The sequence below is a fragment of the Gallinula chloropus genome, assembly GCF_964237585.1.
Source record: "Gallinula chloropus genome assembly, chromosome: 2".
NCBI lineage: Eukaryota > Metazoa > Chordata > Aves > Gruiformes > Rallidae > Gallinula > Gallinula chloropus.
In genome coordinates, this window is record NC_140086.1 from 80,477,313 (window position 1) to 80,502,804 (window position 25,492).

At 45.9% G+C, this 25,492-nt stretch overlaps 1 protein-coding gene across 1 annotated transcript in view; it reads right to left on the reverse strand.

Annotated features, from left to right (window-relative positions):
• The window catches only part of MYO10 (myosin X), a gene marked incomplete at its 5' end in the record, with an annotated part of 165,443 nt that overhangs the window by 125,358 nt on the left and 14,593 nt on the right, over positions 1-25,492 (reverse strand). Inside the window, 1 exon segment of the mRNA XM_084280357.1 lies at positions 5,714-5,812. Coding sequence (XP_084136483.1) covers positions 5,714-5,812 — 99 coding nt within the window.

A 25,492-nucleotide genomic window follows, 5' to 3' on the forward strand; every position in this document is an offset into this window, starting at 1 on the left:
ATGCCATGAACATGTGCTGAGAGAGATGCTGCACCTCTCACCTCCTGTATTTAATCAGGCTTTCATCTGCAGTGCCACACTTTTTTATTTTTCATGAAGAATTAATACTGAGTTGTGGTGATTTGCTATGGGAAACCCAGACCTACAACCTGAAATTCCTTTTTCAGTACACCGTATCATGTGTATCAGATGCTCCACAAAGCCTATCAAATCCAGAGGAGGACACAAGGGTATTAATTGATGAGAAACTCTCAAGCTGTTAATATGCACCCTCAGCCCAGAAAGCCAACTGTACCCTGGGCCACATCCAAACCAGCATGACCAGCAAGTCAAGGGAGGTGATTCTGTCCCTGTACTCTGCTCTCATGAGACCCCAGCTGGAGTACTGCATCCAGCTGTGGGGGCCCCCAACAAGAGGAGGACATGGAGTTGTTGGAGCAAGTACAGAGGAAGGTCATGAAAGATGATCACCAGAGGGCTGGAGCACCTCTCTTATGAGACAGTTGGGCTTGTTCAGCCTGGAGAAGAGAAGGCTCTGGGGAGGCCATACTGCAGCCTTCTGGTACCTGGAGGAGGCCTATGGGAAAGATGAGAGGAGCTGTTTGCAAGGGCATGGAGTGACAGGACAAAAGGTAATGGCTTTAAGCTGAAGGTTTATTAGATTAGATGTAAGGAAAAAAAATTTCCCTATGATGGTGGTGAGGTCCTGGCACAGGCTGCCCAGAGAAGCTGTGGCTGCCCCTTCCCTGGCAGTGTTCAAGGCCACATTGGATGGAGCTTTAGGCAGCCCAGTCTAGTGGAGGGTGTCCCTGCCAGTGGTGGAGACAGGGGGTGCAACTAGGTGATCCTTGAGGTCCCTCCCACCCCAAACCAGTCTGTGATTCTGTGATACATCTGCTAGTTTTACAACCAACTCACATAGAGGATAACAGCGGCAGTAGACTGTACCACAATCATCATTAACAGTAACTAACAGACTGCTTGAAACATTCAGGCAATGCAAGAATACTCAGAGCAATTAAATCACCACATAATTTACAAGAAGGAATTCAATACCTGATACACAACTTGGCAAAATATTGAAAGGTTATGGCATATTCTTCCAAGAATCCCTACAACCAAGACCCTCCAGCATACAACTGCATGCTGCCGCAGGCTTTCCTAGGAAATTTATTTCCATCTCTCAGAAGAGAAGAGAAAGAGGAAATCAGGGTGCACTGTGCTATGATTTTTCCATTATTCTGCAGGCTTACTTTGGCAATGATTTGAAGTCCAAACTCATGCAAGTAAAACCTGAGCACGAGCCCAGCAAGCACACCTTCAGCATCTCACCGCCCCATCAATCACATCTGGAGAAGTCGTGCAAAAGGCCCAGTGGAAAGGCAAGAAGTGCAGAGCCTGGTATAAGCTGCTGAATCAGAGCAGATAAGTAGCAGTGCTGTGCTCTGGTAAGGCCCCAGCACTTCCATCAGTCTGTCATTAGGAGCTGCAGTTGTCGAAAAGGGTCTGGGAACCAACACACCGGCCACGCTTCAGGAGTCGTCATCACGCTGTATGTCTGCAACCTCTCCCCTTGCATCAGGAGAAGCAGTGGGAGGAAGAACATTAACTGGCCAGTGTCAGCTGGCATGGTCCCTTTCCACACAAAGGGCGCTCCAGAGAACGTAAGCCTTGGAAAGGACTGAAGTTACCAGATGCAGTGACATGCAGTACGCTGGCAGCTGGGCAGCGGCCAGCTCAGACCCGGGGAGAAGACAAACGCCACGTCACAGGTCTGAGAGCTGCTTCCTGCGTCCTTCCTGCTTCACACCACCTGCTTTTAACAAAAGCAGGTCAACCCAAAGAAGGTTGGTTTGTGGGTTTGGGTTTTTTTTTATCACCTCCAAGTGTTGTTTATAGCACCAAGGTTTTCTAAGGAAATTTGATCAGCCAGATGATATCATGGTAATGTCTCGAGGCTTTTCCATATTACCTGAACTTTCAGCTTGCATTATATGTACAGGCAGCAAAACCACACCTAACACACGATTAGGAAGCACTTTTTTGGCTGGCAGATGCCAACATTAGCTCTGCTGTGCCTTCCCAGGGCAACAAGATTAACTGTCCATTGTACAAGAGCATCTGCGGCTCCTCTAAGGGTTTTGCAGTTAAAAAAACTTCTAAAAGTTCTTCACAGCTATGTGTCCAATTACAAAATCCTGTGAAAATTAAGAGGTAGCCCCTCTTCTGAGCATGTGGGTCACTCCTCCTAGGAGCTGGTAAGGCCCAACACTGGACATTCCTTGGAACACATGTTAGTGTAACACACATGACAGCCTTCCTATTCTGCAACCCAAACATAACAGTGATGATTTAATCTGATGGATCTATCTGTTTTCAGCTTCAAAGAACCAACAGAGGAAACAGCCTCAGGCTCTCCACTTCACTGGACCTCAAATTTCAGTAGGACAGGTCGAACTATGCAACCTCCCAAACCTGAACAGCAGCAAATACACAATTTAATATGCAACCCACAGAAAACACACCAGCACAGAGGTGGCCTCCTTGGTTCTCTGTGAGGAGGCTTTGTACCTAACAGTTCCTCTCAGCCTAGTCTGGTGGATGTCTTCCCCCACACCCTGTGAACCCAGCTCACCAGTCCAATATATCTGGTAACTTGGCACAGGTGCAAAGGATCACAGAATGGTTTGGGTTGGAAAGGACCTTTAAAGTTCATACAGCCCAACCTCCCTGCAACTAGACTACATTTCTCAGAGCCCCATCCAGTCTGGCCTTCAATGTTACCAGGGATGGGGCATCAACCACCTCTCTGGGCAACCTGTGCCACTGCTGCACCACCCTCATCGTAAAAAAAGGTTTTCCTTATATCTAGTCTGAATCTGCCCACTTTCAATGTAAAAACATTACCCCTTGTCCTGTTGCAACAGACCGTGCTAAAAAGTTGGCCTTTCCTGTAGGCCCCACTTTAAGAACTGAAAGGCTGAAAATCGTCTCCAAAGGAGAGGTGCTCCAGCCCTCTGATCATCCTTATGGCCCTCCTCTGGACTCACTCCAACAGCTCCATGCCTTTCCTGTGCTGAGGACCCCAGAGTTGGATGCAGGACTCCAGGTGGGGTCTCACTGGAGTGGAGTCAGAGGGGCAGAAATCACCTTCCTCGACCTGCTGCCCACACTGATTCTGAAGCAGCCCAGGGTACGGTTGGCTTTATGGGCTGCAAGCACGCACTGCCGGCTCATGTCCAGCTTGTCTTCCACCAGTACCCCCAAGTCCTTCTCCTCAGGGCTGCTCTCAAGCTCTTCATCCCCCAGCCTGTATTGACAGCAGGAGGGTGCCCCAGTCCAGGTGCCAAATCTTGCATTTGGGACTTGGGAACCTCATAAGGTTCACGTGGGCTCATTTCCCAAGCTTGTCCAGATCCCTCTAGATGGCATCCTGGCCCTCAGGTGTGTCAACCACACCAGTCAGCCTGATGTCATCTGCAAACTTGCTGAGGGTGCTCTCGATCCCACTGTCTGTGTCACTGGTGGAGATATTAAACAGTGCTGGCCCCAACACAGACCTCTGAAGGACACAACTTGCCACCAGTCTTCATCTGGACACTGAGTCATTGACCACTACCCTCTGGATGCAACAAGCCAACCGATTCCACAGAACTCTGCCCCCCGCAAACCTGTATCTTGCTAGTTTAAAGAGAAGGTTTTTGTTGGGGACTGTGTCCAAGGCCTTACAGAAGTCTAGATAGATTACATCTGTAATTCTTCCTTTGTCCACTGATCTAGTTAGTCCACCATAGAAGGTCAGGCAGGACTTGGCCTTGGCGAAGTCATACTGTCTGTTTTGAATCACCTTCCTGTCCTCCACGTGCATAACTTCTACAAGGATGGAGGCATTAGCCCAAGAAACGACTGGTGATGTTAAGAGAGTAGTGGATGGGAGTGGGAACACAGCAGTTATCAGGGAGCTGGGCTCCCTGACTTCAGATGCTGAGGACAGTAGTGACTTCATCTGTCTGCATCCCTTGGGATGTGGAGCACAACTAGGTTTTGCCACCAGACACAGGACCAGACACCAGTACTTGAACATGACATCATCTCTGTCACCTTGTGTCCACTGCCACATGCCAGGGACTCTGAAGAGAGAAAAGACAGCATTTTCTGTGCCTCAGTCTCTGGCTGTTTCACCCCCATTTTCATCCCTCACTGACAGGGCAGTAGTAATTTAAGCTTGACTTGGTTATATCTTGGCCACAAAAAACCCCACTCTGCAACTCTGTCTGGTTCCTTTCCTGCCTAGAAAATGGCATGCGAGAAAAAGAAGGGTTCCCTGGCTCTGAAAGACATCCTTTTCCACCGTGCTTACCCAGAAGGACAGGCAGTGAGAAGAGGTAGCATGATTTACAGTCTACTATGCTTTTTGCAGCCTTGTTCACTATCCTAGGCTACCTTCATCTGGTGCAAATAGCTAAGAAAAGGAAGGAAAACTGAGGGAACAGACATCCTTGAAAAGTGAAAGGGAGTGTCTTCCGGAGGTTTGGGTCTGTCTCAGCGTAACTGTTTATATCTGACTCAACCTAGAACTGAAATTTCTTCAGAAAAGCTGCAGGCAGCCAAGTCTGGCTAAACCACAGCCTAATGGAAAGTAGAATAAATAGATAAATAAAAAGTAAATCCATGAGAAAGCAGAGCAATTCCAGGCTGTCAGCAACTGGCAGGGTCAGCTCTGATGCCTTCTGGGAATTAAAAGGGAAAACTTAAGAAAATAAAAAGGGGGAGGGAGATAAAAGAAAAAAAGAAGGAAAAAAAAGAAGAAAAAAAAAGGAAAAAAAAGAAGGAAAAAAAGAAGAAAAAATAAGAAGAAAAAAGGAAAAAAGAAGGAAAAAAAAAGAAGGAAAAAAGAAGGGGAAAAAAGAAGGGAAAAAAAAGAAGGAAAAAAAGGGAAAAAAGAAGGGGAAAAAAAAGAAGGAAAAAAAAAAGAAGGAAAAAAAAAGGGAAACAAGCTCCACACCAGCTTCCTTCGCCAGCTCGCAGCCAGACATGGAGGTACTGAGACAGCTGAGGTAACCAGAGCAGATGCTGGGACCCACCTCCACCCCTGCAGCCACGCAGGAGCCAGGAGTGCTTGACAGTGAGGAAGCAGTTAAAAAAAGCAAACAAAAAATTCTTTTTTAAAAACCCAAAAGAAAACCAACTCAAACACAAAAACCACCCCCAAAACCAGCCAACAAAACCACCAAAAAAACCCCTGAGAACGCTATGACAGGGAAGTAATGTTCCCCTTCCTTCCTAGTCCTCTCACAACAGGAACTGATGGAGCTGCCCCGGTTTTGGGTTTTGCCCTGGGAGATGTGCCTTGCTGCCCCCCACTGAATCACTGCCGGGTGCTGACCCCCCTTTCTGTTCTGTTGTGGTAAGGGAATACAAGGATGGAGAGACCACCTACCTGCAGGAAACCACACAGCCACTGACCAGCGTGGAGCACGGCTCTCACACCTGGCAGCGGGGCTTCAGCTCTGCCAGCCACCGTCATCGCAACTCACCGGACAGGGCACGGAAAGAGCCATTCAAACCAGAGCCGCGGATTCGGGTCACACAAAGCAAGTAATTCCTTTATTCACAGCACTCAGGCTTTTTAGTTTCCCCTCTTCACCTCTTCACATGGGGGACAGCTTCAGAGCAGCAAAAAGGAGAAAGCATAGAGGAGTGGTGCCCATACCTGACCATAGTCCGTCCTGAATACGACGACTCCTTCCGCGCAGGAGTGAACGGTACTGGGATAATGCTGATTATTCTCTCGCAGCCAAACCCGAGATCCCTACAAGAAACAAAACAGAAAAAAGAATTTCAGTCAGTATTTTTTTTTTCTGGAAATGTTTATCAAGTAAAAGGAGAGAGAAAGTGAGAGCAAGACCCCAGTCACAGAATCGCAAGTGTCAACCACACCAGAATATCAAGAATAAGCTAGCGAAGGAAAGAAAATAATTGAAATCATGTCTCAGTGACAGTTTGTTGGTTTCAGTTGGAACAGCAAACTCAGGAGAACTACATTGAAGTGCCTTAAGTGCCTTTTTCTTTTTTTTTTTTTTTTAGTAGAAGTTCCTAAATGCCAGCAAGACCAGCTGGAGCCAATTCCGAGTCATGTGCCTCATGTTCGCACACGTCAAATTACAAAGCGGTGTTTGAATTTCCAGAGAGTTTAAAAGATCCTCCTCAAAGCTGGTTGGCTCCCTACCTGTTTATTTTCAACCCCTGCCAGGCACTCACAGCCCTTCCTCCCTATCATCTTTCACCTTTCTTTTCCCCTAACCCGCTTTGCCCTTTGCACAGCCCGCCTCTCCCCGCCGCGCAGAGGATTTCAAAACCCCAACCACCAGCAAGCCAGGTTACAAACAAATGACATTTGCTTTGTTAGAGGTGAAGAGGCAGCCAAAGCACTACCAGTGAGGCACTTAAGGCAGCCGAGTGAGACAGGGCAGGCACAGACCATTTTAGCTTTCACCTGGCCGGTAGATCTGGTGTCAGGAAAAGACCCAAGGAAGAGGAGGTGGGAGGAGGAATCACAGCCGATGCTGCAGCAAAAGCCATCCCCTTAACCATACCGACACAGGCTGTGTAGGAGTAGGCTTCAGCTGGCATGGAAACACTGAGCAGCAAGCAGCACCCCGTGGTCTGACCTCCAACCCAAACTGCTCTCTCCAGACAGACAGGCAGCAGGCTCCACGTTGGAAAGACAATTAAGAGTACTGAGATTTTTTTCACCAGCACAAATTATCTCCTAAACCAAATGAGGGGCACAAAAGGGTTGGGATGTACCCCGATAATCAGAAGGTTGTGATTTTTGATGTATGATCACTGAAAAAACTAATTTAAATAATTCATTTTGCGTGCTGCCATCCAAAGGCTGTCCCTGCCTGAACTTCTACATATAGAAATTAGACTTACAGCCATGTGGAAGTTGGGGGGATGCAGAGCCCCGATTAAGAATCACGAGAAATAGAGATTTTTATTTCTGTTACATATTTAGGGCAAGAGGCCCGTGAGTCTACCACAGCCTTCAGCCATGTTACACATTGCATATGCTGCAGATAACACTGAACAAACATCACTCTTGTTTCTGTGATGGCAGAACAGCAGCACTGGGACACAACATGGGGGGATGTAAAAACCTTTGTGACTTGGTTTCTTTGAATGGCAAGAGCTCAGCTGCGTAGAGAGGACCACGTAAGCGCATCCCTCATTATTTTTTCCTCTCCACCTTTTAATAAACTGTTTTCCATGTTAAATGCTGCAAATGCTGGCAGAGCTGTTTGCCCTTTTACCTCTGAAACCCCAAGCCAGATGGTTTCCATGTTTACAGAGTGTCCAAGGCAGTTCAAAGGCAGGGTATGTTGACTCAAAAGCACAGGGTGAGGGGCAGGGGGGTGCAGAGAGCACTAGCACCCAAGGTGGGCAGGGGGAGCACAAGACTGGGAAACATCTGGGGGAGGACTCCCCAGAAGTGGTAAAAGCAACAGAGAGGTCCTCAACATTTAATTCAAAACCCAGAGAGAGCAGTAGGAAGATTGCTACCCGCTCCCTTGGGTGTGCATTGGACTTTGGCTGTCAGTAAACCCCAGGACGCTGCTCTGTTTTTAATCTTCTCAAGCAACACCCACACCCTCACGCTGACAGGTCCGAGGTGATGAGCAGGTGATGACAAGGGACAAGCACCCTACACTTTCCAGAGGGAGGAAGGCTGACCTGAGGGCATTGCTCTTGGACTTCCTCTGTTACCTCCCCACCAGAACCAGCAAGCTGAAGTATCCTATGTCCCTTAAGTACAGGTGCAGGAGTGATGACAACTTGGAAGGCAACATCCCCAGTATGAAGGCATATCTACCACAACCAGTGGGGCAGGAGACAAAGGGCTGTTTCACATCAGTGCAGTTGCTGCCATCAGCCCAGCATCCCCACGAGCAACCACGCATGAAAACCTGAGGCCTGCAGCTGGCCACCAGCCTCGGCAGGGCAAAGCAACACCATGATGGCCACAGCTGCTGCCCACCCCTCTTAGTCCACCACAGTATGGGTCTAAAGGCATGACCAGTGCACAGCACTGTGTAAGACAGATCACATACCCCTGCTACACCATGCAACATGCTCAGAGCAAGGCGAGCTCAGTGTTTTGCCTTGGATTCCTTTATGTCCTCAGTCACCTCACTTCACCGGTGCACTATAGAAGGCTGAGGTTGGCAGGGACCTCTGGAGGGCATCTAGTCCAACCCTCCTGCTCAAGTAAGATCACCTAGAGCTGGTTGCTCTGGACCACATCCAAATGGATGTTGAGTATTTCTAAGGATGAGAGAATCCACAGCCTTTCTGGGCAACCTCTACCAGTACTCTGGTACCCTCACAGTAAAAAAAGTGTTTTCTGGCATTCAGAGGGAACCTCCTGCGTTTTAGTTTGTGCCCACTGCCTCTGATTCTGTCACTGGGCACCTCTGAGAAACTCCTGGCTCCTTCCCCATTACAGCCTTCCTGCCAGTATTTAGAAGTACCGAGATCCCTCCTCAGCCTTCTCCAGGCTGAACAACCCCAGCTCGCTCAGCCTTTCCGCAGAGGAAAAACGTTCCAATCCTTTCGCCACCTTTGTGGTCCTTCATTGGAACATACCCAGTATGTCCATGTCCCTCCCGTACTGGGGAGCCCAGAACTGAACATAGTACTCCCAGTGTGGCCTCATCAGTGCTGGTATGGGGGGTGGGGGGAAATCACCTCCCTCGACCTGCTGGCCACACTCCTAACGCAACCAACACAAATACCAACAGAAACCTCATGAGATGCAATACTCTGAGTCTGTGTAGAACACCAGAAGATACTCATCAGCCCACAAAACATCCTCATTCAGTCTGACAATTGCTGTTTTACGTTTGGGTATTTATTTTTATTAATGGAATCATTCTGGCATAAAACAGGACTACAAGGTTATCCAGCTCATAGCAACTTTTTACTACACTGGGCTCTTCCACCTCAACCTACTAACTACAGGAACAAAGCACAGCAAAGATTCCCCAACCAGTAAGTAGCCATAGTTTTGTTCAGAAATTTTAACTGGTTTAATGAAGGTGACCACAAACACCAGTAATCTACAGACCTGAAGGGTGAAGGTACGTCACCAAGCAGGATTTGGCCCCAGACCTCCCATCACCCAGGGAAATGCTTTCACCAGCCTGCTGCTGGGCATTCTGTCCGTAGCAGTCAGTGTGCATCTCCCCCTGCTAGATGAATTCAACCCATCTAAATGCACACATAAACATCAAAAAACCCTCTATTTGTCAAAACACAATCAAGTTCTTCAAGTGGTTCAGGACAGCCAAACTCCTGTTGTTCTGCTGGTTTATTATTTGCTAAAAAGTCTCCAAGCTCGAGCAACGTGAAGTTTAAGCTCTGCATTGCCCTTGAAAGCACATAAACATTCAGCCACAACACCGTTTGCCAAAACCTCAGCAATAGCCTCTCACAAGGAGGGGAATGTTTGTCATCTTGAAATTAAATAATTAATCTTGGTTTGTTTGGGTTTTTTTTTTCCCTCTCAATAAAGGGGGAAAATAAGGGGGGGAGAGGGTGCTGCACAGAAGCATTCACTTGTTTGGGTTAGTCCTAAAATAAGCTTTTTAAAGTAGAAAGGGATTGATTTAAACAAGTGTACATTGTTAGGGGTCAATAGCTGCTATTCAGGGGAGGCTGGAACAATGCAGTTCACAAAGCCCGAGGCATCTGAAATGCAAATACAACCTGCTCCCTTGGCAAGGCACCTCCACGATACAGGATCTATCCAAGGGCTGGGTGAGTTGCAAGGCCTTCCCATCCGTGGAAGGGAAAAAGCCAAAAGGTCTTTGGCAATAGGTCCCTTAAGAGCTGTGCAGGTTACAGCCGCCTCCTGTGCCCAGCTAGCTCTGTGACCGGACTGCTATCCCTCTGCCACGCAGCAGTGATGAGCAAGTGACAGCTTTGAGAACTAAGTCACAGAATGCTTTGGGTTGGAAGAGACCTCAAAAATCACCTAGTTCCAAGCCCCTGCCATGGGCAGGGCCACAACCCACTAGAGCAGGCTGCTCAAAGTACCATCCAACCTGGTCTTAAATGTTTCCAGGGATGGGTCTCCCACCTCTCTGGGCAACCTGTTCCAGTGCCTCACCACGCACAGAGTTAAGGATTTCTTCCTAACATCTCATCTAAACCTACTCTCAGTTTGAAGCCATTACCCCTTGTCCTATCACCACACTCCCTGATGAACAGTCCCTCTCCCACTTGCCTGTAGAACCCCTTTTTGTATTAGTAAGCCATAATTAGGTCTCACTGGAGCCTTCTCCAGGCTGAACAAGCCCATCTCTCTCAGACTGTGTTCATAGGAGAGGTGCTCCAGCCTCCTGATTATTTTCAAGGCACTCATCTGGACTCCTCACCAGTAGCTAATTTATGGACAGGACTTCTCATACAGAACCCACCTGAGGAAGGACTCAGTGCACAGGGCTGCACGTTATATATTGATCAGGACCTATTCCGGTGGGAGAAGCCTGGTAACTTGGCTACTCCAGAGCTCCCTGAGCAGCCATCTAACACACTGCTACTTGGTGATCGGGGGTAAAGCCAAGCCACACAACACTTAGTAAAGCCCAATGGATTATATCCCCGTAGAGCGAGGTGGTAAAAATGCTTGGAATAGCATTCACAGAAGGGCCATATGCCATCATTTCCATAGCAAATAAATTTCTTCTGACTGCAAAAGGGAAAGGAAATAGGTTTGCAAATATCACAGCTGCAAGACCACCTGGAGAAGTCCCCTAGTCCTTCTACCTCACAGGTTTTACAACTGAAAATGCAAACACTGCCTACCTCCCTCCTCTGTATTCTGCCCTTGGAGATGGAACAAGGCCAAGTTTTTTTATTTTCTTTTGGACATGCATGCTGGAAATCACAAAGTTAACTCAGGACTTTATCTCTTGGAGCATTCATTGCAGAAGTGCAACTAACAAGCAAGATTCTGTAGGTTGTATGCTGAATAAAATAACTGTATGCACACTAATTACTTATATATATAGTCTCTATATAGATATATAGGAAAAAGCAGGTATTGTATAATAACCATGTTCTCATCCAAGTGAAATGCTTCTCGGTCACACGCTGCAATGTAAAATCCAGTCAACCCATCAAAGCAGTGGATTCACAGCAGTTGAAACTGCTTTAAGGGCAACGAACGCAGATTATGCCGCATCTGCACTCAAAAAGCATTTCACTACTAGGGCTTGGCAAAGCAGAAGGAACAACAGTCAGTGTGTATTTAGAGAACCTTTTGTTCGTGCCGTACAGTAGCTTGGCTCCAAATAAAAAGTTTGAGAGACAGGAAGAGATGTTATTAACTAGGTCAGGCTGGACATAGCTTTTTAATGGAGAAGATAACCAGAACCATATTTATCTTCACTCCTCCTCTTTCACTCACTGATCACAAGGAGGGCCATGGGCAAGAAAGAAGCTCTCCAGACAAAATGCAACTTTGCTAATTTCATATTAACGAGCAGTTTTGCTTCTGAAAACTTGCCTCTTGTCAGCTTGGGACTATTGCAAACACTTCAGTTTAGGTACCCAAAAGCCGTAACAGGCCACACGCTTGGCTGGCCAGACTACTCAGGGGCTAAGTCATAAAGTTCACTGGAAGCAGCTGGACATCCCTCACCGACTTCAACCCAAAAATGAAGCATTCTGCCTCAGAAACTGCAGAAAACCAGATCGGCTATCCCATACTTAAGTTCAGGGAAACAAACAGGTAGTAATGGTCTTTTGCCTGACATACTGCTCTGTACTTCAGAGTGCTAACCTAGATGCCCTCTCCTGCAGTGCCTGGCTTCCCCTGTGCAGCTTTCTAACAGGCATCAATGAAAGGCTTCCACAAGAGCTGGACGGCAGTGGTGGCTGAAACATGAAAACTAGTACACAAGCCTGCACACCCTACCACCACACAACCTAGGAAAGGGAAAAAAATCAATCAATATTCCTGAAACCACCCCATTTCTCTACAGCCATTCTCTGCAGTCCCTCTACTGATAGTCAGAAAAATGGCATTTTTTTGTCCGAAGATGGTGGAGTGTCCAAGTGGTGAGGAATGCATAGAGTTACAGACGAGGACTAGTTGAACCTTAAAACTCTAGACAGCGAGAGAAAGCACAGCTTTGGAAGGAGTTCAAGCAAATAATCTAAACTTCAGTCCCATAGACTCAGCTTTGTGAGGTGACTATGCACTTAAATCTCGGCACGTGCTTAATCCAGATGAACAGGGTAAAATTAATTTTCAAAACACTAACAGCACTAATTACAGTTTCCTCAGAGAGCACAGGAGCAAACTACCAACACCTCTCTCTCAACAAATTTAGTTTGCTTCCTGAACAGTACCGTTTTGCTTTACTGTCTTAAAGCAGAACAAAGCCATGAAGATATTTCCATGGGATGTAAGGTCAATTTACGGGGGTTAGTTTCCTGCAAAACAAAATCCCCTTGAAAATGAGATGTTTCTGTCCATCCCCCGCACTAGATCAAAGCTCCAACTCCCCTGCTCCCGAGGTCTGCACAACAGCTGCTGATTAACCTTGAACAGGCTCCATCTCCTTCTGTTTCAGTAACTGGAGATATCACAGTGCCGACGGTGGCGTCCCACTTCTAAAACAAGAAACTGGATTAAAACATCTATTATTACCCTTACTGACTTGAGAGGGAACTAGAATAAAATTGTGCCTTCTCCAGACCATTGAAAGCACCAGAACTTCTTATAAAGACCACTGCATCGTATAATATAGGTTGCTTTTTTTCCTTATTAAAAAAACCCAAAACATTTTATCTTCCAGCAATTCTCAAGACAAACAGCACACAGAGATTACCCTATATACATGCAGGTGGATGAGCATGCTCCTCCCTGCCTTCTGCTGCTGAGCATGAAGACAAACACTGCTAACAGCTTGCTCAAAAGCCAAAAAACAATTGTGCTTCTCTGCTAGAGCTCTGGGACATTGTTGCTGGCTCCTGAGGATGACAAGGTTTCCACACAGCTAGGAACCAACAGCTTTATCAAACCTTCCAAAGCAAATCTAGCAACGAGATGTCATTAAGTCTGTTCGGGAGAGTTACCTGTTAATTGCTAAGGTCTGAATTACGAGTTTTGTTAGAAGGATTCAAGAGTCACCTGTGCACTTTGATAAATTTTGCAGAATACCTTTTTCACTTTCAAGACTGCCCAACCTACACCATGGCATCATGACAATGCAGGAATTTGGAAGGGGCTTCTGTCATTATTAGTTGCAGTCAAGCTGGACAGACTGCTAGGGAACAACAGCTCTCTCCCGTGCCTGCAAAATCAGGTAAAGAAGTAAGGGTTTTTGTGTGGTCAAGTCAGTGATATTTCTGATTAATTCCAGAATTAAAAATTGGTGCTTTATGTACTACTTGTCAACCAGCTGTTAATGAAACTGCAAGATTGAGAAATCAGGGAACTGGGGGAAGCGCAGCAACTTTGTTTACCAGACGCACAGTTTCAGGTCCTACTCTACAGCATCAGCAGGCACCACAGACACCGCTCTCTATCCCCCAACCTTAGCTTGAGGAGGGAGGGGGAGAGAGCGGGGAAGATACTGATGACAGCAGGGAAATGTAAGGAACACAGGGAGAGAGAGCCTGGAGCCACTGTACACCTTTCCATCACTCTCTATATATTGGGGCAGGGGGTAGTACCAGCTGGGCAGATGACAGACCTCATGGTACGTTATGGTCATCTTAAAAGTAGCATGCGATTCTCTCCTCTTATTTAAATTCCTAAAGAGGAACATACAATATCCTCAGAAAACCCTCAAATTTTACCCTAAGAACCAAACAAGCCTTAACTGTGCCTGCACAGATATCAAAAGACGTTGCAGTTTTGTCTTCGATGACAGCAGAGTTTTGCTAGGCAGTCATATTTTTCCAAAACCACAGTTTTTTATTAGTCATGACTACAAATGTAAAAAACCGACGCTAATAAAACCCCCAAAACTTTGCTTCCTTAAAACTGAATTTAACCAATCTGTTCAGGCACACATACCCCAGCTCTTCATCCACGTGAGCTGAGGGGTTTTTAAACCTCACTGGGTATTCTACTGAAGACAAAACTGAGGAAGGCCAACGCACGTACGAGCAGCAGGGAAGAGAGACTCGGCTCTAAAAACCGTTCACCAAAGCCTACAGCAATACAGCAGGGGTAGTTAACCCAGCACGACTGCCCAAACAAGCCAACCTGAATCACCATTAGCTTCTGCTAACATAATCTTTTCCATATCGTCTGGTGAGCTGCTGCGCTGCTGTGCGGCTCCATCACTGACGCAGGGCCAAGACGGTCAGCCTGCCAAAACGCCTGTAGCTCATCCACCACGCTCGGCTGTGCTTGGCAGTCTCACATCCAAAAGCTACCAGCTTGGCAACTTTTTATTGCTTCTGCAGTGTGACACGCTTATAAACTCACATCAAGGTGGAGAAGGATTTCCAAATCCAGATGTGTGAGGTCATGCTAGCACCCTCCTCTTCTTCTCTCCTTCAGCTGGTGTCTCAAAGACCAATGAGGCAAAGCAATGGTAGAAATACCATCTTCTCCACTACCTTCCTTACTGGAACTCAGCAACACAACTTTGCTGATCTTAAGCAACTTCACCCTTTAGACCTCCGAGGTACCAAGTTGGTCATCTGCCACAGGCTGCTAGCGGTCTGAACACCACTTTTCACAAGTGGGGTAAAACACCCTGGTGTTCTCGTCCACCTTCCTCTCTCCTCCCCTGCCTGAGCAGGATGCAAAGCAAAGGCCAGGGGAGCTGACTCTTGAGCACCAACCACATGGTAATGGGAGACACTGACCACTCTGAAACAGGGCTTAGTTTGAGACTGAACTTGAAAGATGTTTTCTTATGCACCACCCGCAAAGCCCATGGAGCGTCTTGTTTGCAAAATGGAAACTCCTGCTTGCAAAGGCAGATGTTCAGTCTCATTGCAAAACATTTATTTAGAAGGAAAAATCTTGGAGCTGATTAAGTAAAAAAATAAAAAACCAAAACAAACAAACAAACAAAAACCCCACAGAAGCAACATTCCTTTGACACATCGGTCCCTAAAAGAGGCATTTAGCATTTACTGTCATAAGACATGAGTCAAGGAACTGATGAGTTCTTAACATCAGTCTATAATGTACCTGGACACTGAGTTTTTAGAAGAAAAGGTAATATAGAGCAACTATACAGTACTAGTTTTCCCACTGATACTAGTTGCCCCACACAAGCATGGATACACCTTGACTAGAGGGCCATTACTGTACTGGCGCAGGACAATTTCAATTTGCAAAGCAAATGAAACTTCTGATCAAGATACATTTTCTACTATTGCCTGCTTTTTGCTAGCCATCTGATTTTATCCCAGTAGTATTTATCAAAGCCGCCTTACATCAAGAAGCATGACTAGTAAAATGCCAGCGGTGCACCTGAAAGCACACAGGAATAATCCAATTTAGGAAAGCAAGGACTATTCCCAGCTTCTAGGAAGCTCAGTGTGATTCTGTGGAAGCTCAGTGTTATCTTTTTTTAATTCCCTTCTTTTTCTTTCCCTTCTCATGCCAAACAAGCAGGCAATTCCAGGAAATCTTACCTTTAGTCAAGTGGGATGGATCCTTGTGTGAACCATGTAATTCATATTAAGCAGCAGACCGTGCAAGGTAACAAGCATACTTAAAAAAATACTACCAGTAATAACACCACAGATTTTACTTTGCAAGTTACTGGCATCAAAGTGCAAAAGGTTCTACTTCAGCTCCTCCGTATTGTCAATTTTCATGATCCTTCTACAGGTCAAACAATATTACAGGTATTTTATTATTATTCTTTTTACATCTCCCTGCAATTCAACAATACAAGTTTACACACGAATTATTTTCCTGAGTTAGAGTAGGGATGGGAAACAAAGGAAAGTAATTCCAATCTTAATTGTTGCAGAAAACAGCTGTAAGATCAGAGCCTTAAGACAAAAACAAACTTTACATACCCAGCCCACATTCTTTACAAATTTTTTTTTCTTCCCCCCATTTCTTCCAAGCTCCATTCTTCTCTCTGAATCATAAAATCCCAGACTCATTTGGGTTGGAAGGGACCCTAAAGAGAATGTAATTCCAAACCCCTGCCATTGACAGGGACACCCTCCACTAGCCCAGGTTACCCAAAGGCCTTGAACACTGCCAGGGAGGGGACAGCCTGGGCAACCTGTGCCAGGGCTTCACCACTCCCACAGGGAAAAATCCCTTCCTTACATCTAATCTAAACCTACCCTCCTTCAGCTTAAAGCCTTACCCTGTCACCCCATGCCCTCGCAAACAGCCCCTCTGCATCTTTCCTGTAGGCCCCTTTGGTCCTGGCAGGCTGCAATAAGGTCTCTCCAGAGCCTTCTCTTCTCCAGGCCGAACAAGCCCAACTCAGCCTATCTTCATATGAGACATGCTCCAGCCCTCTGATGATCTTTGTGGTGTTCCTCTGGCCTCACTACAACAGAGTTCCTTCCTAAAATTAAAATTCAGAATTTTCTAAAGATACTATTCACACCTTGGAATACAGCGTTGCAAATTCCTACTAAGGCTAGTAAGTGTGAAAAGGAGGAAGAAAAGAGGATAATGGACTGGTCAGCCCACAGCTATTTTCAGTGATAAAACATTGATTACTGAAAACAGGAATAATTTAAGTAGCAGGTCATAACTTTTTCTCCTAACTTTTACTGATACCCTACCACTGAATCTGAAAGCTTCGTTTCTCTTCACAGCTTTACTTTCACTATATAATCCCTACATATCGCTATTTCACAACTGGATGGAACACAACTATTTAAAGTATGTAATTGCACTGACTTATCTCTTTACATTGCTAGTTCAGGCTTCAAGGGTTATTTGTGGGGGTGTGGGGTTTTGATGGGTTTTTTAATCAATCTCATTTAGCAAGCTACATGGGGTTTGCCCTACAAACACTAGAAGCACTTCCTAAGTGCCCAACTACCATGTCCTGCAGTCATCAACAGGACCCTGCACATCTGTAAAATACGGAGTTATTATGGCTAATACCTAATGGAATGCAGGAACCTGGAGGAACTGATGGAAAACACTGGATAGCTGGTAAATTAGCATGTGCTGCTGGACCTGTTCAGTAGCATTTCCAACAACCATTCTACCCTTCCTTTTCTGAAGGCCCACCTGGCTGGTCTGACCCCACACCGAGGAAGAAAAAATCCCAGTTCCACTTTGACCAAAAGCAGCGGATGCATCAGGGGTGTACTAAGCTTTGCTGATGGACCTCGTGTCCTCCATTGCCACAAGCCACAGCAATTCACTTGTCCAGCAGCTGCCACTACCACCATCCATTCGACCCGGTTCCTAAGTCCTGTTAAACATCAGGGACAACATCCCAAATCCAGGACAAGCAGCTCTTGGCCACACCAGCTCTGACAGCGGTGAAAGCTCCGCGACCCAGCAGGCTGGCCTTCGCACACATAGTCCTTTGAGGCAGGCACAGGGCAGCAGACAGCTCAAAGATGTGGAGCCCAGAGAAGCTTGATGAAGAACAGAACACATGCCATGTCTGAACCCAGCTGGGAAAAGGTGGTTTTCTGCCCTGCAACAAGTGACTGCAGCAACCTGGTACTAGGAGCACTGAGGCTGATTTGGGAAGCTCAGGCAGACATTATCAGACTTACAGCATCACTCAGAACAAGCCCAGTACTGGTTAAGACACAGCTACAGGCAGTGGGGAACCAGAACTTCAACCCAGGCTTTAACCATGCTTAAAAATTAAATTAATTTAAAACCTTAAAAATCCAGGAGATAAGTAACTTGCACTGCTCTATGTTCAAAGCCCTCCTGTGGTGCCTGACTTTTACAAGGAGGTTTGGAAGATGATCTTTCCACAGAGGAAAAACATGGATGTCCCAGTGAGCAGCAGGCAGTACAGCACCCATCTGTACTCTCCCCCTCCTTACCTTTCAGGCTTCAGGCGAGCGCAGATGAAGCCGGTGCTGCCACCGAAGCCCTACATCACAAGGCTAACCTTCGCAGCTTCCCACACTAATTTGTACGCTACAAACCACAATAATCACCGAGCAACCCCGAGCTGCCCGCCTGGAGATCGCCTGATGAAAGACACAGCCAATTAAAACGTCATGGCAGGCTTTATCATTAAAGGGCAGACAGTGGCTTACTCCCGTGTACCTCAGGCAGAAGCACTGGCGGGGCGACGGGGGCTCCCACACACAGGGCGCACAGGGGATGCAGAGTGTTAAAGCACTTGCAACCCACTACAGAGCATCTATTATAGTTCTACACAGAAAGGGGACAAGCGTGTTCGCTGGAGAGTTATGGGAGCTTCAACCAACGGGACAGAAGTAAACAACTAAAGCAGCAGTCAGGATATGGACTTTTAAAAATAGATACTATTTTCAGAAAGAGTTAAAATAAAGAAGGGCTACAGAAAAAAGCCTTTGAGTGACCCTCAGTTAAGATTCCCTAGAAGACCCGTAAAGAAGCCCACAGCTTTACACAGAAAAAGAGCTCATTCCCATTTCCATTTATTTCAGAAATAGTTTGCTGTCACAGCAGCTGAAAAAATATTAACAGAATTCTCTGGAATTACTGCATCTATCTACAACCCTAAAGAGGTGTCCTTTCTTCTGCTTTCCTAAGCCTTGTTTTGTTTCTGGGAGTCCTGTCTACTCCCATCCATAGTCCAGATTGCTCGGGAGGAACCACTCCAAGACTTTGGTGGACATTTCTCTTGGGGCTGGAGCATGCAGGAGGATAGGCTGTCAGCAGCAGCTCTTCCCATCTCCTTGTTCCCAGGTCAGAAACTCAGGAAAGGTCTCCCAACAGATTGTAATACTCAGCTGTGAGCTGAGATGGAAAACATGTAAGATTTGATCACAGCTGTATTTCAATGTTAAAGGATGCCTTTTCCCATGAAATTTGAAAAGAACGTATCAAACTGTGGAGGATAAAATCCTATAACCTTAAATAATTCATTATTCAATTCAAAGTTCATTCAGTTTTTTAATCACTCATAAATAGGAAGTAATCTACCAGCCCAGAAACAAACACTAAAGTGTTAGTAAACATGAAGTAGCCACTCATTGGTTACTTTCTCAAACTGCAATCTATTGTTTTTAAAGAAAAATCAATTGCAACAGGCATTTGAAAACACTTAATTCACTTCCCCGCTGCAGAAGCCAAACAGGGACCTTTGGAAACAGGGAAAATTAGGAGGTAGGAGCGGAAGAGAAATTTGATCCAAGCGTGGTCTCTCACTCATCTGTTGGATGGTGAGAGCAGAAGACTGTCCATCCGGGCTGATCTCCACTTTCCCAGAGGCTGTGTGATACCAAAGCCGGCTCTGCCCGTGCCATTTTACAATGCTGTAATACATACAGAAGGTGCAGCTTGGGAGAAAACAGAATTTGGGGTCCATACCAAAGGCAAATTTAGCAACAAAGCTTTTAGTTTAGGTAACGTTTGAAAGCCATGAAGTTCAGATAAAATGCAGCATTTCCTAGATGTGCTCTGAACAGTTTGGCACTTTCATCGTCTTTAAACTTGTCTCAGGGATGGGGTGATGCTTTGCAAGGCTCTACACGACAGAGACCCCGTCACTGCTGATGAATGCCAATGGTATGCAGCAGTTGCAAGGTAAAAAGGCAGCCTTAAACACTGCACCCATTATATTCGGCCCCTCAAGGTCACAACCCCCTGAAATGCAATCTCCTGCTTTTGCTTAGTCCGCTACTTCTCCCTGACCTGATACATTTCCTTCCAGTAATGCTGCTCTTATTAGCATACCTGGTTTGATTTTTCTGCAGTTGTACAGCTACAAAATGAAGCTTCTCCAGAGAGAATCACCTAAGTCATTCTGGCAAGACATTTGTTCTTGTATAGGAGTTTTTTCATATATATGTGTGTATGTGTGTGTAAAACGTAATAAAAATTACCAAGAAGTTACTAATTTCAAATTCATCCACCAAACTGCTAGAAGACAAGACCTTTAGTAGAAAACCCGAAAATGGAATGGGTACTTATACTGGCAACCCTTTTTCTTCTCCTATCCTGAATGTTTTTCACACCATACACTGGACTGAACACTGTAATGCCACACTGCTTCCCATCTCACACCTACAGACGAACCCCCAAGGCATGTCATACAGGGCAGCTCAGAGGTCCCTGGGATCTAAACCAGATTTCTCCTCACGACTTTAAGGATCTTTCCAAAGCAACTTTACAAACTGCACCCCACCTTTCAACAGAAAGGCGTGGCGTGTCTCCCCACCTGCAGGCACACCTGGAGGTCTGACGCATTCCCATTCTCCGTCCTTCCTTTCATGACAGGGATGAACGTTTCCTGCATCACTCTGGCACTGACTTTTTTTTTCCCTTTAACGCGTGTTTACACGGGGTGGTGCTTGTTGACAGGAAAAATGACTACCTCAGCCTGGTACTCGTGGCAGGAGCAGAAAAAGCACTTGCTTCCATAACTTTTCTTTTTTGTATGCATGTGTGTTTCAACGTACTGCAGCCTGACAGAAGATACAACCCGAAACTAAACCACAGCGCAATTAGAAGAGCTTAACCAAACAGAAGCCATTCAAAGCATTAATACCTGACAAAATGGGCAATTATCCTAGAAATAAGCCAGGAGTACAAGGAAGCGCGTTTGGGCTGAGACTCTGTTGCAGATTGCTACGCCCAGTATGTAAGAGCCTCATAAAACCAGGGTTGAGCAGCTGCAGGCCTCTCAGCAGGCAACCGGCCTCCTCAGCCAAGCGATTCGGTGGATAGACTGCAATCTGCTGAGTTGTACCATTCACGAATGAAGGTGGGAACCCCTTGCACCCAAGCTCTTCCCATTAGCCAAGGGGATCAGCTCAAGCAAGAGGCAAAGTGTCACAGCAGCAGGGAGGGAGATTTTATCTTTTCCTCCAGAGTCAGGCCTGAAATCAGACAGTACTGTTTGCTACCAGGCTGAGCTGCCACACTTTTCTTTCCCCCCTTTTTTTCTTTTTGGTCCAAATCCAGGGAGGAGATCCCCTTTCCTTCATGCAAACACCTGCCAGCTGTGACTAGCAGCCACATCTCCTCCCAGCCCGGAGCTGCCACAAGCACAGGCTGGGGAGAGCTGCGCCTCCCTGGATTAGAAAAACCTGATGTGAGACCAGAGAAAGATGTGGCAAGAACAGGGCTGCTTACAGACAGATATTCAAAAGTAAACTCCAGGAGACTTTAAGGCTGGTAAAAACAATGATGTGATGATGGACACCTACGGGGTGTGGAAATGTATTTGCACATGAACCACAAGTATCTTTGTGGAAAGCTCTGGATGTACTAACAGGGAGGAAAACGTGCTGCTAGCAAGAGCATACCCAGGAGCAGTCACCTCTTTCTGTCCTGGACATCTCTGCTTCAGTAAGTTCTATTTCAAAACACACTATCCAGCACCATAAGCTATGCACAGGTTAACACATACCTCTATTAGGAAACAAACAGCAACATACATAGAACATGCAGCAACTTTAATTCTGTCAAAAGAATGATAATCTCCCGTAAGGAAACTGCTCCAGTAGACTTACACATCCCTGCTCTGCGATATCCACCACCTCCCTCCCCTCTGCCACCCAAAAGGTGTGCTGGAAGCTATGAATCAACACACCAGACAGTAAGCTTTCACGAGAAACCCGTTTTGACCCTGAAGCCCAGGGCACCACCATTTTTCTCTTAGCTACCTCTGAAAAGACATCTACTCAGGAGCAGGAACTTTTACATGGCAATTTATTTTACTTGGAAATGAATTAAGTCAACCAACTCTTTTGTAAACATCAACCCAGACAATTCCATAAACATCTACTTCCCACAGCACGGTGCAGATCCCCAGTTTGTGAAACCTAGGGTGACTTCATTAACTTGCCATCAAAAAGATCTTGCTTTAAATTATTTATGAAGAAGGTGACTGCACAGTAAGTTCAAGTAGTTCAAGTCAAATTAGCACGGTGCCTAAATTAAAATGGAAGTGTAGCACTCAAAATGCGGTATTACTGATTCTTGTCTGCCCACAGAGGTGCTTTGTCTTAAAAAAAAAAAATAAATAAAGAGAACAAAACTAACCCAAGCAGAAAATAAAAAACCCCAAAGTGTTTCGGACTTCATATTACCCAAATGCCTGCACAAGCTTAGACTGGGAATTTTCCATGACTGTTTGACATAGTGCTATTAAAACATATTTAATCTTATATAGTCATAATCAGATTTTATGGCACTAAAGAACACAAACCTAAAACAAATATAAATTTCTTCCTTTGCCCAAACAAAGCCTGTATCTTTTACTACTTTACATACTAGTAATAAAGTCACTACTCATATTAACTGCACTGTGAGTCAACAAAACAGCTATTTGTTGGGTTTGGGTGGTGTTTTTCTTAATAACTCTTAGGTGAGATGAAACAACCTAAACAGTGTTGAGAAACAACTTTTCAACTAATGCTGGAGCACAGAATTGTGCAAGAGAGCATTATATGGGTAAAGTACAGTAGAACAGCAGAGGATTCAAGAAAGTCTCCTCAGTTAGAAAGAGCCACATGCTTGCTGGCAGACAATGTGAACCCAAGAGCGAATGCGTGCTCCTTCAGCCCAGACCTCCTTTGGGTAAAATGCTCAAGCTTGGTCATGTGGAGGGGTTCCTGTCCCTACCGAATTACTCCTGGAAGGGTCATTTAAAAACAAAACAAAACAAAAACAACAAAAAACCCCAAACCAAAACCAAAACCCCCACAAACTTTTTAAGCTTGATACTAATTATTGAGACTGCTTCAGCCAAAATGGTATTTTCACTCTTCAAAACACCAAAAAAACAGCCATCCGATACCACCGGTTTCCAAGCAGCAGAACACCAGAGACACATCTTCCTCATGATGACCAGAAAGCCCAACCCCACAGGACAGTTCTGCTGGTGCCCCTGCAGCACTCATTGCTAGGGGAGCAGGAATCACAAAAAGCCACTTAGGGCTTTACCAGCAATAACTCTGCAGTAGCGATGTGCTCCTCCACTGCCAGCTCCATATTAGCTTCCTTCAAGCTTTGACTGGGCTGGTCAAAAAGACTCGGCCATGAACGTGACCAGTTTTCTTTGCAAAGCAGCCATAAATAATCCCAAAATGGAACAATACCTTTCTGCTGCTGGCACATGCTACCTTTAACCCCGGACGCAGCATATGAAATACATCATTCTGCAGGAGATTTCCTCACGTGTAAGGAAATGGATTTTGACTCCTTGGAGCTCCACACCCCTCTCACGTGTGCAAACTGCAAGGACTGTGTGCCTGCTCCTTCACCATGGAAGTCAGCCTGAACTCGGCCCCTCACTTAGCACAGGTGCTAGGTCTGGTTTTACTTGCATTGGCACAAGGACTCAGGCACTACACCGCCCTGTGCAGGAAAAAGGAAAAAGATGTTGGAAATGGAAAGCCTCTAGCTGTATTTTGCAACTAGAGAGATGAGGCAAAAGCAGGCTGAATTACTTGTTGAGGGCTGCAAGTTTTTGGCAGATGCAGCGATGCAGTTTAAATCATCCAAATCCCACGACAGCGTTCACATGACATCACCTTCCCTCTTGCTCACAGGCCAGTCATCCCACAATTTCCCTGTTGTTTCAAGTATTAACTTGTCTTTGTTTTGACGAAGTGACTCTATTTTCATCATAATTCTAGCTACTCACACATGTGACGAGCGCAGTTAAACTCTGGCAACATGTTTATCATTGAACTGAGATCCTCTGAAGAGAGCGCCTATAAAAAATCGGCCACATATTCAGTTCCTTTATGTCTTCAGGCAGTCATGAGCACGCTTGTTTACTACTCAAGAGTGCCCATCAGAATTTCTGCCTGTATTTTGAAACACACACATGCTTTCACCATGTTTTCTTCTCCTAGGAGTTAAATCCCTGCTTCATATTGATGGAAGCAAGATCCAGGCTGTACAGACCAACTACAAAACCTAAGCCCCTGCTAGAAGCACACAGATACACGTGCTTCATTTTAATTCCTCAGGATCTCGTTAAAGCCCATCTCAAACATACCCAACTGCCAGAGGTAATACATGACTTCAGCCAACTTGCAAGGAGTTTATTTGGTTGGGGTTTTTTTGTCCAATATGCTGCAGAAGTCTCTCCCTCAGGTAAACAGTACAAGAACTGTATGGGGTTTTTTGGGGGGGTTCTAAAAATAACTTATGGAAACATTTACAGAAATAAAATACATGATTACATTCAGTGGTCCTCCTGTTGCAAAAAATAAGTTCCTAATGGAATTTTTTCCCAGCAAGTGGGTTCCTGAATATTTAAGAACAAACAGAGCCCGGTCAGGAGTCACCCTGCGTGCACCCGCCATTCCCCCTGGGGTGGCTGTGTGAACACCACGGAGGGTGCTGTGCCACTGGTGTCGAACGTCACCTTCCCTGTAAAACCGAGCTGTTCCTTGCCTTTACACAGTAACAAATCATGTATAAAATCATATGCTGCCTCTTCCTGCTCATTTCTAGGAGAAAACAATGTCCAGTTCCACATTAAAAGTCTGTTTTCTACACATTGCCTCCAACCGGACTTCTTTGTTTTCCCCCACCTCACAGCAGCTCCCATGATACCATCTGGTGCCCGAAGGACACGGCTGGCACATAATTACCCCTATCCAGTACTAACACATTTCAATTTCTCCAACAGAGTTAGGAACTACAAGACACCCTCTCCTTTACTGCATTCTTCACACACCGCTCTGCTTCCTTTCTGCCAAATTCAAGGAAGCATCATTGAGTGCAGCCTTTTGTGGGCCAAACAGTAGTAACACTCCTCCAAAGCCAATCATCTCTTAAGGACAGCTTCCTAAAAAACCAAAGCATCTCCTACAGAGCCAGTTTTGAACATCTCCACTACAAAAGCCACCAGTGCTAAATGTTCCTCCCACGACATGCCATGCACTGCATCAGTGAGACTGTTCACTCGCTTCTTTTTAACAAAAAACAACTGCAAACCAACTAGAAATAAAAAACATGATTTCTAGCTTTCCAGGAACACCTCTGCAATAACAGCAGCGCTACAGTCAATGTACAAATCAATGCGACAGTGATCCCGAGGAGGATTAAAAACTAGTGACCAGCCAGACAAGTCATTTGTTAACAAAGCCAGATCTGTGCGGAGAGCACAGAGACCCCATTGTGGCAGGACCTCCTGCCCTCACCCCTGACAGCAGGGACATGGCTGCAGAGGCAGCACCAGCACCCCTGGGTACAGAGGGGATGAGGCAGCACTCCTCACGAGGGGCTACTGCACCCACTGCCACCCGCCTGGAGTCACAGCAGTGATGCAGAAGGGCACTTCTCGAACGGTGGTCATTCCTACTTCAACAC